Consider the following 14,251-nt stretch of genomic DNA (forward strand, 5'->3'; position numbering starts at 1 on the left):
TTTTGATGGCTGCATAGTATTCCATTGTGTATATATACCACATCTTCTTGATCCATTCATCTGTTGATGGACATCTAGGCTCTTTCCATAGTTTGGCTATTGTGGACATTGCTGCTATAAACATTCGGATGCATGTGCCCCTTTGGATCTCTACATTTGTATCTTTAGGGTAAATACCCAATAGTGCAATTGCTGGGTCATAGGGCAGTTCTATTTTCAACATTTTGAGGAACCTCCATGCTGTTTTCCAGAGTGGCTGCACCAGCTTGCATTCCCAACAACAGTGTAGGAGGGTTCCCCTTTCTCCGCATCCTCGCCAGCATCTGTCATTTCCTGACTTGTTGATTTTAGCCATTCTGACTGGTGTGAGGTGATATCTCATTGTGGTTTTGATTTGTATTTCCCTGATGCCGAGTGATATGGAGCACTTTTTCATGTGTCTGTTGGCCATCTGGATGTCTTCTTTGCAGAAATGTCTGTTCATGTCCTCTGCCCATTTCTTGATTGGATTATGTGTTCTTTGGGTGTTGAGTTTGCTAAGTTCTTTATAGATTCTGGACACTAGTCCTTTATCTGATATGTCGTTTGCAAATATCTTCTCCCATTCTGTCAGTTGTCTTTTGATTTTGTTAACTGTTTCCTTTGCTGTGCAAAAGCTTTTGATCTTGATGAAATCCCAATAGTTCATTTTTTTCCCTTGCTTCCCTTGCCTTTTTTGCGTTGTTCCTAGGAAGATGTTGCTGCGGCAGAGGTCGAAGAGGTTGCTGCCCGTGTTCTCCTCAAGGATTTTGATGGATTCCTTTCGCACATTGAGGTCCTTCATCCATTTTGAGTCTATTTTTGTGTGTGGTGTAAGGAAATGGTCCAATTTCATTTTTCTGCATGTGGCTGTCCAATTTTCCCAGCACCATTTATTGAAGAGGCTGTCTTTTTTTCCATTGGACATTCTTTCCTGCTTTGTCGAAGATTAGTTGACCATAGAGTTGAGGGTCTATTTCTGGGCTCTCTATTCTGTTCCATTGATCTATGTGTCTGTTTTTGTGCCAGTACCATGCTGTCTTGATGATGACAGCTTTGTAATAGAGCTTGAAGTCCGGAATTGTGATGCCACCAACGTTGGCTTTCTTTTTCAATATCCCTTTGGCTATTCGAGGTCTTTTCTGGTTCCATATAAATTTTAGAATTATTTGTTCCATTTCTTTGAAAAAGATGGATGGTACTTTGATAGGAATTGCATTAAATGTGTAGATTGCTTTAGGTAGCATAGACATTTTCACAATATTTATTCTTCCAATCCAGGAGCATGGAACATTTTTCCATTTCTTTGTGTCTTCCTCAATTTCTTTCATGAGTACTTTATAGTTTTCTGAGTATAGATTCTGTGTCTCTTTGGTTAGGTTTATTCCTAGGTATCTTATGGTTTTGGATGCAATTGTAAATGGGATTGACTCCTTAATATCTCTTTCTTCTGTCTTGCTGTTGTTTTAGAGAAATGCAACTGATTTCTGTGCATTGATTTTATATCCTGACACTTTACTGAATTCCTGTATAAGTTCTAGCAGTTTTGGAGTGGAGTCTTTTGGGTTTTCCACATATAGTATCATATCCTCTGCGAAGAGTGATAATTTGACTTCTTCTTTGCCGATTTGGATGCCTTTAATTTCCTTTTGTTGTCTGATTGCTGAGGCTAGGACCTCTAGTACTATGTTGAATAGCAGTGGTGATAATGGACATCCCTGCCGTGTTCCTGACCTTAGCGGAAAAGCTTTCAGTTTTTCTCCATTGAGAATGATATTTGCGGTGGGTTTTTCATAGATGGCTTTGATGATGTTGAGGTATGTGCCCTCTATCCCTACACTTTGAAGAGTTTTGATCAGGAAGGGATGCTGTACTTTGTCAATTGCTTTTTCAGCATCTATTGAGAGTATCATATGGTTCTTGTTCTTTCTTTTATTGATGTGTTGTATCACATTGACTGATTTGCGGATGTTGAACCAACCTTGCAGCCCTGGAATAAATCCCACTTGGTCGTGGTGAATAATCTTTTTAATGTACTGTTGAATCCTATAATATGTCAGTAAATATTCTAATTACATTTTATCTTTACTTAAATGATTGAATATTTTAAAAATCTCTCCAGCAAGAGCTATTTGTTAATACTTTCAACATAAAGCATGCCACGTGTGTGATTTAATAACAATTATGTGTTGGTTACAGCTGCTAGCAAGACATTATCATTCTTTAACAAGGATACAAGAGGTGAGGTGCAAACTGTTACATTTGACACAGATGAAGTGAAGACATTATTTTATGGAAGTTTTCACAAGGTAAAAACATAAAATTATCCTTTTTATAGAAAAAGAATATGACTTAAAAATTTAAACTAATTTATAATTTATTAAAATGTCAGGTTAACTTGGTAGAAACATAGCTATGTCTTTTAAGAACAAAATCTCATTTTCAAGGATTTGATTAATTCAAAAATATTTAAAATAAAACAATGATTCTTCTAATAAAGAGATAACTAATACTAACATTTTGATATATTTTCAATGCTATTGTCTTTACAAAGTATGAGTCACATAGTGTACATAGTACTGGATGTCTAATTTTTCTACCTACCATTTTATTGTGAACCTTAATGTCATCTCATTTCAAAAGCTTAATTTTTGTGGATTGTATTTTAATTGATAAAATTGTTCTTTTTTAGAAAATAGTAAGCTGCTCTGTGTGCTTATTTATTGAAAAGTTACAAACATACTAGTCCAAAAGTTATGATTATCTACCAAAATAATTAATATACATATTTGTGAGATTAACTTTTCAATTATAAGATTAACTTTTCAATACACTCGCTATGTTTTCTCTAAAAAATATTAAAATTTCTAAGATGGATTCTTGGGGGATGGTTTATTCTTGTTGATCTTCATTAGTCTTTTGCATGTCAACATCAGAGGATAATGTAGACTTTTTATCAAATTTCTAAAGGGTTATTAATTGACACATTAATACTAAAGTTGGGATCATTGAAATGAGAACTGTCTAGGTTAGGAATGGACTTCTTAATGGTATTCCTCTGTCTCTTGGATTGAGATAACAGGAAGAATACTTCCTGTTGGGAAGTATACTGGGGCAACAGTATGGCACTCAGAAAATTAGTCCTCGTGCGCAGAAGACAAATACTTCCAGTTCAGTCTGATTCTCAAGTGATAATTGAACTTTCCTGTACTTTAATAGTTTAGCAAGATTCCTTACAGATTCTACTCCTGAGAATCTTAGTTTCTTTCCAGAATCTTTTTTTTAATTGATGAATCACTCTTGCCAAAGATGGCAAGGGACTCTCCTCATGGAGCTCAAAGTGGCTTCAATGTGCACATTAGTGAGGAAAAAAAAACCAAAAAACAAAAAACAAAACCAAAAAACCAAAACAATGAAGGAAAAACAAAGATTTCTGAGTATTATGTCATATCTGCTTAACGGTTTTCAGATTTCCATGATGAAGTACAGTAAAATAAATGCCTCACCAGAAAAGCAAATTCTAGTTTGACAAATAATATTAGCTTTAACTGCTCCTTATCTGATAGTAGATGTTGAATTTGGCTAAGTTCTTATGAACTTTTTTGGCTCATTAATACACCTATTAAACTTACTTTTGAGTACTTGCTAAAAAGAACTATTTTATTTTTCCATGCATATGTCTGAACTTATTAGAAATTTAGTCTGCAACGAACAACTGATAACAACTTAAAATTATTATTTTTAAATTTCTTAGTTTCATCAAATACTTTATTTTACTTAAGATAAAAAAAGGCAGTATTTTGCGGAGGTCTATAGTGACAAGTCCTTAATTATAAATCAAGCTAATTTTTTTTGACATTTCCTTCTTTGCCTTTATAGAGAGGCATTTGTGTTCTTAGGTTTTATGTAATGCCTCTTCTTTTTCCTTCTGACAAGCTCTCTTTTCTATTCAAATATCTACCTTCTTTTTTCATCAGATCTTTCTTTTTTTAGTTTCTTCTCTACTTTCACCATGTTATTTTTCTTCCTCCATTTCTCCACCCCATTTTTTTAACCTATTCTTACTTATCTCAATTCAAGTGCCAAATTGTCACTGTTAACATTCTTTACTGATCCAAAGGTTCACTTTTCTTTCATTTTCCATCTAATTTGGCAACTAAAGTTCTTCAGTCTTTTGGATGAGAATGAGTGGTACTCTGATAGCAGGAAATTAATGAAAATGACATGCAGAGGGCTCTTGGGAGAGATGATGAATAGCCTAAAAGAATTTAAATAAGGAATGGCAAATAACTATGGCTCCTTAAGGATTCTCTTGACAAGATTTTGGTCTCTGTTCCAAGTGAGAAGTTTATGGTAAGAAGAAAAAATGGAATAGATGAAAAATAAAGATTTAGGGAATGGCTGAGCTTGGGAAGGGAGATGAGTTGATAAGAGTGTTCCTGCTATTTTCTACTTTTCTGTGACCAAAAAATGTTTCACGCTGGGAAATAGTCCCTGAATAGTCTACAGATGAAGAACCCACTGTGAGATGTTATTATGCATGTGTTTAAAATGTATTGAAACATATTGAAGAGATTGTAACAAAATATGTTTTTAAAATCAATTTCTTAATGGTTGGTATTGGCTGACAATTGGAATAATTTTGTTACAAATTTAAAATTTTGATTTTGTAATAATTTTGGGGGGTACTCTGATTTTTTTTTTTAATTTTATTTATTTATTTGTCAGAGAGAGAGCAAGCGAGAGCGAGCACAGGCAGACAGAGTGGAAGGCAGAGTCAGAGGAAGAAGCAGGCTCCCTGCAGAGCAAGGAGCCCGATGTGGGACTCGATCCCAGGACGCTGGGATCATGACCTGAGCTGAAGGCAGCTGCTTAACCAACTGAGCCACCCAGGCGTCCCTGATTTTTTTAATATGTTGTGAATTTCTGGCTCTGAGGTTATTCATACAAGAGCCAGCAAATAAATTTTTTTAAATTTTTTTAAAGCTGTATGTGGAGCCCAGTGCAGGGTTTGAACTCAAGACCCTGAGATCAAGACCTGAGCTGAGATCAAGAGTTGAATGCTTAACTGACTAAACTACCCAGGAATCCCAAGTTTTAGTTCTTATTAGATAATAAATATCTTGGATATGCATATACAATGTTCTTCTTGAATTCAATATTAGATGAAATTTATTTTTAGCAGGCTATGTAATACTTTTATATAAAAGCAATCAATATGAAATTCAAACTTAAAACTAATTGATGCACTAAATTAGTGTTTTGCTGGTGATTCTATATGGGAAAAATATTCCCTGTTTAAAGACATCTCCAGAGATTATCCTAATGCTTATTAACTCAAAGCACTTAAGAGAATTTCTGTTCCTTTTAACTTGGAGCCAAACTTTTCAAAGTAATCAAGTACTTACTTGAGTATTTGTGCTGTGGTAAGTGGAAACTAGGAGCATAACTATAAACTCAAAGATTACCTGCAACAATTTTTTACATTGTTAAAATACCAAAATTTTGTTAATTATCTGCACTAATAGATTTCAAATTCTGAGTGTCTTCAATATCAAATAAGAAATAAATCAACATAAGATTCTTTCCTTATAAGGAAATTGAATCTTATATGTGTTGATTTTCAGAAATGAATTTCTATAGAAGACGTGTGCTAATTCTTTGGTATGTATATGGTGTACAAGTTCTTTTTGACTGAGATTAAGGGTTAACAGATTAAATAGTGAATTTAGCAAAATCAGTGGAAGACATTTGAGGCTCCTTTCTATTGAATATAATAATATGTTAATAATTTCTTAATTTGTATTTGAATAGTTCTTTATAGTTAATGGAATCATTTAATCTACTACTCACCTCTGGTCATCTCAGTAGTGGTACATATGGTAAACTAGGAAATGGGTATGCCGTATGTGTGGATGAGGGCTCCTTCAGTTTGATGTTGTTAATAAATGACATTGACATTGCAGCCTGGTTGTTGGATTTTTAGTCCAAGACTTGATTTGGATTAAGAGAAACTTAAAGAACATATTTTTTAACTTGTGATCTGAAAAATGCAGGAGTCAACCAAGTTTTTTTGGGTAGAAACTTTGTAATAGAAACAAATGATCTTTTTTAGGTTCATATCGTAGTGACCTCAAAAAGTGTTAAGATTTACATCGACTGCTATGAAATCATAGAAAAAGATATCAAGGAAGCTGGAAATATCACAACCGATGGTTATGAAATTCTTGGAAAACTTCTTAAAGGGGACAGGAAATCAGCCACAGTAAGTAATCATTTTTTTTTCTTGGTACCTTGTGCTAAGATTGAGATTACATTTTAAAAATAATCAGTAAATTTTTTTTTCCCAGTGAGTTTTATTTATTTATTTATTTATAGGATTTTATTTATTATTTGAGAGAGAGACAGAGAGAGCATGAGCAGAGGGGAAGGGCAGAGGGAGAAGCAGATTCCCCCCACCCCCGATGTAGGGCTCAATCCTAGGACCCTGGGATCATAACCTGAGCCAAAGGCAGATGCTTAACCAACTGAGCCACCCAGGTGCTCCCTTCGGGAGTTTTTAATTGTCTAATGTCTTAGATTGAAACATTGAAAAAGTTACATTGAGGAATTAGGTACTGACAGAACACAGTAATGTGCTTGACTGCTAGAAACAAAGTAAGATGTCAAGGCACCAGAGAACATCATGTAGTCATCTTGAAACTGGATCAAGTTGGAGAGTACAACACAAATAGTTGCCAGGATAATCAGTGAAATCTAAAATAACTCATTTTTTGTTCTTCAAAGATAGCAATTGTTAGTACAATTTTTTGCAATCAAGAAATTAAACATTTATAGCTTAATGACACAGACATAGACTGTCACTGTCATAGAGCCTACCGTCTCTCACAGAGGAGTCATCATCTGTCTCGGAAGGAAGAGCGGCGTTGGGGGCAGCCAGCTGACCGACCGCATTACTCACAATTTAAACTGACTCAAGTTTGGGGCGGGAGCATGCCAGTCGTATTTACAGTGCTCTCTAGTAATACAGTTTTAAATTTAGGGTTTTCACTGTCTCAGGCTAATTAATTAAGTTCAAATTAAATGTCAGTCAATAATAATACTGTTCTGAAAGCAAGGTTAACATCTTTGACTTTTATTATTATTTTTTAATTGCATTTGCTTTCTTCCGTGGACAGGATTTCCTTCTCCTAGATTCACAAGTGAAGTTTATATTCCACAATGTAGACGTAATTAGTGCAAACTTAATGTGCTGTGATTAATATCTTGACTTATAATTTAATTAAATTTTAAAAAGTTTTAGAGATTAATAGAATAATTAATATGTTTAATCCTCTAAATTAATAGCAATGATAATGATGATTACTAAGATTTATCAAGCACTTAGAATATACCTTTTTATTTTTCTTTATTGAAGTATAGGTGACACATAATGTTACATTACTTTTAGGTGTACAGCAATAATTCAACAAGCTTACACATAGACTTTTTATTGAGTTTTGGATTTGTTTTTCATATAAAATAATTACAACAGGTTTATAAAAGGATGGCTATATCCAAGTAGTCTTCCTTTTCACCAAAAGAGCTTTATTTTTAAAATGTGTGAATATAGAAAGCATATACTATATTGAAATAGTTAAACTGAGGTTTATCATGAAAGTTCCTAGTCGGCCAGGTAAGAATTTATGAAAATAAAAGCATCAGTTTTAGAATAAATGAAGAATTCTTTTAATGTAATTTTTCTACAAGGGTGTACTCTCCAAAGTTGATTTAAATGTGTAGAGTCTTCAAATTATTAATTAAATAAGATTTTAATTCTCAAATGAAGAAATTAATGTTCTCTTTAAAAAAACAAAACAAAATCAAACATTTTATTTTACCTAAGGAAATGAATCAGAAGTGGGAATTTCACATACGCATTTTGCCTTAATATTGCTTTCTCTTAGGCATAGGTTTCTATGTTCTTTCCTTAGGAAGTAAGGATCACGTTGCTCTCAAGAGTTTGCACCCTTGAGAGAGTCTCTGTGAGAAATTGACAAAGGTTACAATGTGGAAAAGTTAATATGAAATGTTTTTTCGTGCATCTTTAGCTGATGTTGCTGTTGGTTGTTTGCAGTTCCAAATCCAGAATTTTGATATTGTCTGCAGTCCGGTGTGGACCAGTAGAGACAGATGCTGTGATATTCCCTCCAGGGTAAGTAAAATGGAATGGAATTTGTCATGGCCTTAAGAGTCCTCCTGGAATAAAGGATGTGGATGCAGATGGTCCGGAAGAGGAAGTAGCACTCAGCAGCTGAGTCTCCAGCATGGAGCTAAGGGACAGACATTATGTGCATGCTCACCCACTACCACAGCTCAGGCCAACGACCCCTCCTTCCAAAGCCAGGAATACTACAAGAGGACATCTGGAAATTCTCCCTCCCAGCCAGTGTGGTTATGTATAGTTAGAAAAGTCCTGCTGAGTCAGCGTGTTTGATAAATCTACTTACTACAAAACCCTCCTATAGCTTGTAAAATATCAGCATTTTACAGAATGAACCATCATCTCTGGATATCTAAGGCTTATGGCCGACATAACTATATTACTTTGTGAGATGATGGTTTTCCTTCATTGTAACTGCGTAAACGGTGATAGTTATAAAGTTGAACGTAATGATGGATTGGACTCTTTGGGCAAGCAGTGAGCTGCATACATCCCCAGGATGAATGTGTTATTTATTCATCAAATAATTATTGAATGCCTATTTATTTTAAGCCAGGCAGAATTCTATGTGTTTGGGTTATAGCAGTGAAAAATGAATATTCAGGTGGAAAGAAGGGGGAGAGAAAGAATTAACAAGTAGATATACACTACATTACAAAGTAGAAAGTCCTATGATACAAAGCAAATCCAGGTGAAGGGATAGAGAACCGGGTGAGTACCATCAGCCCATAGTGATAAGGTGAGGTTTAATCAGAGACCTGATGAAGCGAGGGGTTGGACAATGTGGATAAGGGAGAAACTGCATTGCAGTCGGAGGAGACTGTACGTGCAAAGGTCCTATGGCCACAAAGTGCCCTGAATATCTGAGAAATATTAAGTAAGAGCAGGGGGGGCTGGAGCTATGTGATTGGAGGGGCAGTGGTAGGCAGTGAGATGGGTAAGGTGGTACTGGTTTGCAGAACATGTAAGGCCTTATTGGCCTCGGAAAGGATTTTAAATATTACCCCAAATGAAATGGTATTACTCGCTGAGCTACTCAGCATTTCTCTAAAACTGGATTAGGGAAAAATTATATTAAATTACCAGAGGTCCCCATGGCGGTTTTGTAAACACTTGTCATATAAGGTTTCCTGAAGTAAAACAAAATAAAGAAGTAAAGGACCAAAGCAGGATTCAACATTAGACCGTTTGTCATGCCAAATACAAATGATTTCTTCAACTTGAGAAACAGATTTCCTTGTGTATATAAGTGGGAGGGGAAGGAATGGAAATTGTTTGCTTAATTCATAGGCAAATATGCTTTTCAAAATTTCAGAGAGATGAAGCAAAATGCCCTGCTCTTCCAAATGCTTGCACATGTACACAGGACAGCGTTGGACCTCCAGGTCCACCCGGGCCTGCGGTAAGGGAATTGCAACAGTCCTAGCTTTTCCTCTAAATCTTTGGAGTGATCATCTTTTTGCCGATATAGAGTGGATAAAATGCTTCTAGCCATCTGTATTTTCTAGGACAGAGCAAGCTAAACTTCAGATGACTTTTTGTGGTATGTTTTGGGATCGGAAACGGAATAAATCAAGAAGAAAATTTGAACACATTTGCATACATTTCTCCAGTCATGCAGGAATGACTGATAGTGGCTAGTATTCAAGAGCTTTGCTCTTAAAGATGTGAATTTGGGTTTCCATCTATAATCATGATTTTGGAAAATTTCTTCTGTCTCCTAAAAGCTTCTTATATGTATGTTATGGAGTCATGTTGGTAAACTGACCCAGACAACTTATTTAGAACAATTAGGATACGTATATTTTATGTAGTAGGCATATAACGAGAATGACATGCAAGGAGGGTAATTTATGTATGTGATGGTATCATGAACTCTAAATAGAGGGGTTTAGAATAACTTGAGTAGGAAGTCGATAACCAGGTCTATTCATGGGTGAGGGGAGACCAAGAAAGTGCAAGGCACAACACTGAAGATTGCAGTGATAGTTTTCACTAATCAGTGTGGAACCTCTTGATCTAACCTGGCATGGTTTTGTGGAATGGAAGGGATACCTCTAAGGTCTATTGGCCTCTTTTAAGGAAATGGTTGATTAATGTAGGAAAAACTCTGAGATTCGCGGAACACCAAATTTTATCACACTTGGGTCATATTAAATAATGTAAATTGATTTTAGGTTAATTACAAACCAGCTTCTCACATATAGAATCAAATGTCACTGGAATTATCACTTTTTATTTATTTATTTTTTTATTAACAGTAACTTACCTGATTTATATTTGTAATCACAAAATTATATCTGGGTGTGACTTAGATGTGTTTGAAAAATAAAGTTTTATTTTTGTCCTCTAATTATAAGATAACATTATTGGATATCACTATCATATTTATTTCCTCTTTGTTCAGTGAATTCTGAATTTCAGTTACTAAAAGTCCATGTTCTAAGATTCTGAGAGTTTCAAGATACTCTTCTTTTTGCATATTAGTTTCTCCAAAGAATGCATACATATAATTCCAAAACAGAATTTTCTCCTTACTGTATTTAAGTAATGCTTATTTTTTCCATTAAACTTGAAATTTTCAAATGAACTTCAAAACTTGCTAATGATTAAGGTAAGTTCAGAATGTAAAAGTGAGACACTTAAAATGTACAAGGTGTTGAAATTCTCTTTCCCCACATATTTATGACATGTATTATTCACTTCAGTATTTAGAAGGTAGCTGTTGATTGTATTGGCAATATTGGTTATTGGTAATATTGGTAGTATTGATTGCCTAGAGAACACCCTGCTGCTGGAAGTAATTTCTGTATATCAGCTTCTCCCTACTGTCCTTATTTTCACCCTAAAAGGTGTTCTCACTATGTATTTTAGGGAGGACCCGGTGCTAAAGGTCCCAGAGGTGAAAGAGGAATCAGCGGGGCAGTTGTAAGTATTTTCAGAGCACATTAACATTTTCACGTAGATGTTGAAGTCTGATTGTTCAAATTTCCACTAAGGGGATATGTGACCTTGAGCAAGTTAGGTCAAGTTTAGTGTGCTTTAGGCAATATAGATACTTGTGCCTTGTCTCTGGTTGTCAAGATGATGGATTAGACTAGCCAGAGAAAGAATTGTTAAAGGCATCTCACTGCTATAAGAATTTCACATGGGAAATCTGCCCACAAACCTAAGGGTTCTGCTACAACATGGACACACAGAGCTGGTCACCCAGTCATCAGTGGGAAGACACACAGGGAGCAGAGTCCCGCTGGGAAGCCAGAGAGGGTTGGGAGCAGTTGTGCTGCTCTTTATTTCACCTGTCTCAGAGAAGAGCTGAGGGGCCACATATGTGTTCACTGAGGGTCACTGAGCCCTTTCTACCAGGTCCAACACAAGCTTATTAGGGCAATCTATTATGAAGATAATGTCATAATATTTTTAATTTTTGTCATAATTTGTCAAAAATTGTCATAAGTTTTTGTCATAATATTACTAACTCAGTTAGGAAAGGGTGAGACTGGGATGCTAACCCAGGGTCCTGACTCCAAGTTCACATGTTTTCCACCTGCACATGTTGCAAAGAGGCTCCAGCATAAAGCATCTTCTTAGTGGATATCTGTGTTGCCTTGCTTGATTCATGTATACATTAGCCCCAGAAATAAGCCCAAGTCTAAGAGAAATCAGGACTAGCTAAAACTAAATCAAATCCACTGAAATTCAAGCTTCAATCTCATATGAATTCATGAAATACAAATGTATGAATATATTCAGTGTGACTTTTTAAAAAAAAAATCTACTTCTAATGGGACTTTTGGAAAATTAAGTGCTCTTGTGATGAAAAATGTTATTGCATTTTTCAGCTGGTCTTTAATGAGTAGTAAAGGGAAGAAAGGAATGGTATTAATAAATGCTTTTATAGGTGTGTAGATTTCTAAAATGTTCGCCAGCATTATATGATTAATGTCTTAGAGTTATGACGATAGGCTTCTGATTGGATGTTAGCTCTGGAAGGTTATTACATGACTTTGTGGTTGTTTCTGTCTTATGTATTTTAGGGACCCCCTGGCCCTCGTGGAGACACAGGTCCTCCAGGCCCCCAGGGTCCTCCAGGTCCCCAGGGACCCAATGGACTCTCTATTCCGGGAGAACAAGTAAGCACAAGGGCTTTCTGTATTTCAGTGAGGATTGTGAATTAACATTAAGTTGAAGTGGAATATTTTTTACTGTATTTTGCCAACCTCAGGTGTTTTCTGATAATTCAATAAGGTTAGTCATTGAGATAACTTCTTATGACTATTATTTCAGATATGTAAATATTGTGTGTAATAATGGATAAATGTGTAGAAAAAATTATTGCCACTAATTTGACCTTTACAAAGTAATAGGTTCTTCAGCATCCTGAAAGCTTTGAAATTACTTTCAGCCTTTGCAGCAGGTAGCTAATATTGATGACCTCAAGGCAAGCTTGCATTATTTACCTATGTCATTACTTCCTTAAAAAAAACAAAACAAAAACTTTTAAATAAAATGTTGACCTTTTGTTCCAAATGCAAATCTGAAGTTATAAAAGGTTCATACCCTTTAAGACTCATATTTTATTTAACTAATACAATTTTTTCTATGTCTTAAACAAAAAAATACAGTAGAAGAATTATGATAACTGTACAGTTTAAAAATAAAATAAAATAACATAAAATTTTATATTTATTTATAAATATTTTATATTTATTATGAAATAAAATAAAATTTATTATCTATTAAGATGCCTTACTAGATAATTTTTTTTGGCACTTAGAGGAAAAATAATCAATATCAGATATAGCTAGAAATGAGAATGTGGAGGGATAGGGCTTTTTCGCTCAAAATTGTTGACTATCTCTACTTTTAGCTTCTTCTGTTCAAAAGGGAGTTTGGGGGCTTTTTACCTGTCTTACTACTATCATTAAATTAACTAGTTTAAATTAATTCAACTTGGTCTTTTAGCAAATGTCTTCTATCATGTAGTTATAAAGATCCAAATTATGTTACAACATAATTTTCATTGACTATCTTCCTATTAAAATGAGCACCTAATTAAATATATTAAATTAAAAAGTAGTTTTTTCCCTTCAAATTTTATTTATGTGAAAATCCCTTATGTTAAAGTATATCCTTTTAAAGTAGGAAGTATATCATCCTATAATTGTGTAAAATTATCCTGTAACAAGTGGAAATCAGAACACAGCATTTGTGGTTTAAAAAAGTGAGCATCAATCCCCAAAATGATTTATTCACTCTACCTTCCGAAATGTGTTTATATTGGATTTATGAAGTGATAGAGATTTCGTAAGTGACTCATGTCTTCCCCTTCACTTAATCTCTGTAAAATGCCTGAGGACTGTTTTCCCATTGTTTCTCTAGGGGCGCCAGGGGATGAAAGGTGATGCTGGAGAGCCAGGACTTCCAGGCCGAACAGTGAGTTGTTCTTCAAGTTGCCTTTTCTTTCACTTGTCAGGTGCTGTTTGGAAAGTTGCCCTTGTAGTGCCCCAAAAGGTGAACTCAGGGGAAGCAGCAGAGTAGAAGCCAGACTGTGGGCTTCCCATGATTTTCATTTCAGCCCCTGGTCTTTGTTGTCAAGTTTGTGCTTTTCAATTCAAGTGTTGGCTTCTTCTTTTTTAAAAATTATTTTTATCAATATATAATGTATTATTAGCCCCAGGGGTACAGGTCTGTGAATCACCAGGTTTACACACTTCACAGCACTCACCATAGCACATACCCTCCCCAATGTCCATAACCCCACCACTCTCTCCCTACCCCCCACTCCCTCAGTTTGTTTTGTGAGATTAAGAGTCCCTTATGGTTTGTCTCCCTCCCCATCCCATCTTGTTTCATTTTTTCCTTCCCTATTCCCCCACAAGTCCTTCACCCTACCTCTCAAATCAGGTGTTGGCTTCTTGACAATGATCTATTATATGGCTGGCACTGTGCTTAGTTCTGGTTTTCTGTTGCTTTTTGAAGCCCCCTGAAATTTTTTTTTTAAAGATTTTATCTATTTATTTGAGAGAG

The 14,251-nt window shown here is 35.2% G+C and overlaps 1 protein-coding gene across 3 annotated transcripts in view; it reads left to right on the plus strand.

The window, feature by feature from the left end:
* Positions 1 to 14,251, plus strand: part of COL12A1 (collagen type XII alpha 1 chain) — a 120,968-nt gene that overhangs the window by 90,381 nt on the left and 16,336 nt on the right. For all 3 annotated transcript variants that reach the window (XM_004770722.3, XM_004770723.3, XM_004770724.3), the window contains 7 exons: positions 2,218 to 2,327; positions 6,134 to 6,283; positions 8,135 to 8,212; positions 9,537 to 9,623; positions 11,096 to 11,149; positions 12,259 to 12,354; positions 13,604 to 13,657. In XM_004770722.3, the coding sequence (XP_004770779.1) occupies positions 2,218 to 2,327; positions 6,134 to 6,283; positions 8,135 to 8,212; positions 9,537 to 9,623; positions 11,096 to 11,149; positions 12,259 to 12,354; positions 13,604 to 13,657 (629 nt within the window). The remainder of the gene's footprint in view (positions 1 to 2,217; positions 2,328 to 6,133; positions 6,284 to 8,134; positions 8,213 to 9,536; positions 9,624 to 11,095; positions 11,150 to 12,258; positions 12,355 to 13,603; positions 13,658 to 14,251) is intronic.

This window comes from Mustela putorius, unplaced genomic scaffold (genome assembly GCF_011764305.1).
Source record: "Mustela putorius furo isolate JIRA1106 unplaced genomic scaffold, ASM1176430v1.1 tig00000135_pilon_pilon_pilon, whole genome shotgun sequence".
In the NCBI taxonomy this organism is placed as follows: Eukaryota; Metazoa; Chordata; class Mammalia; order Carnivora; family Mustelidae; genus Mustela; species Mustela putorius.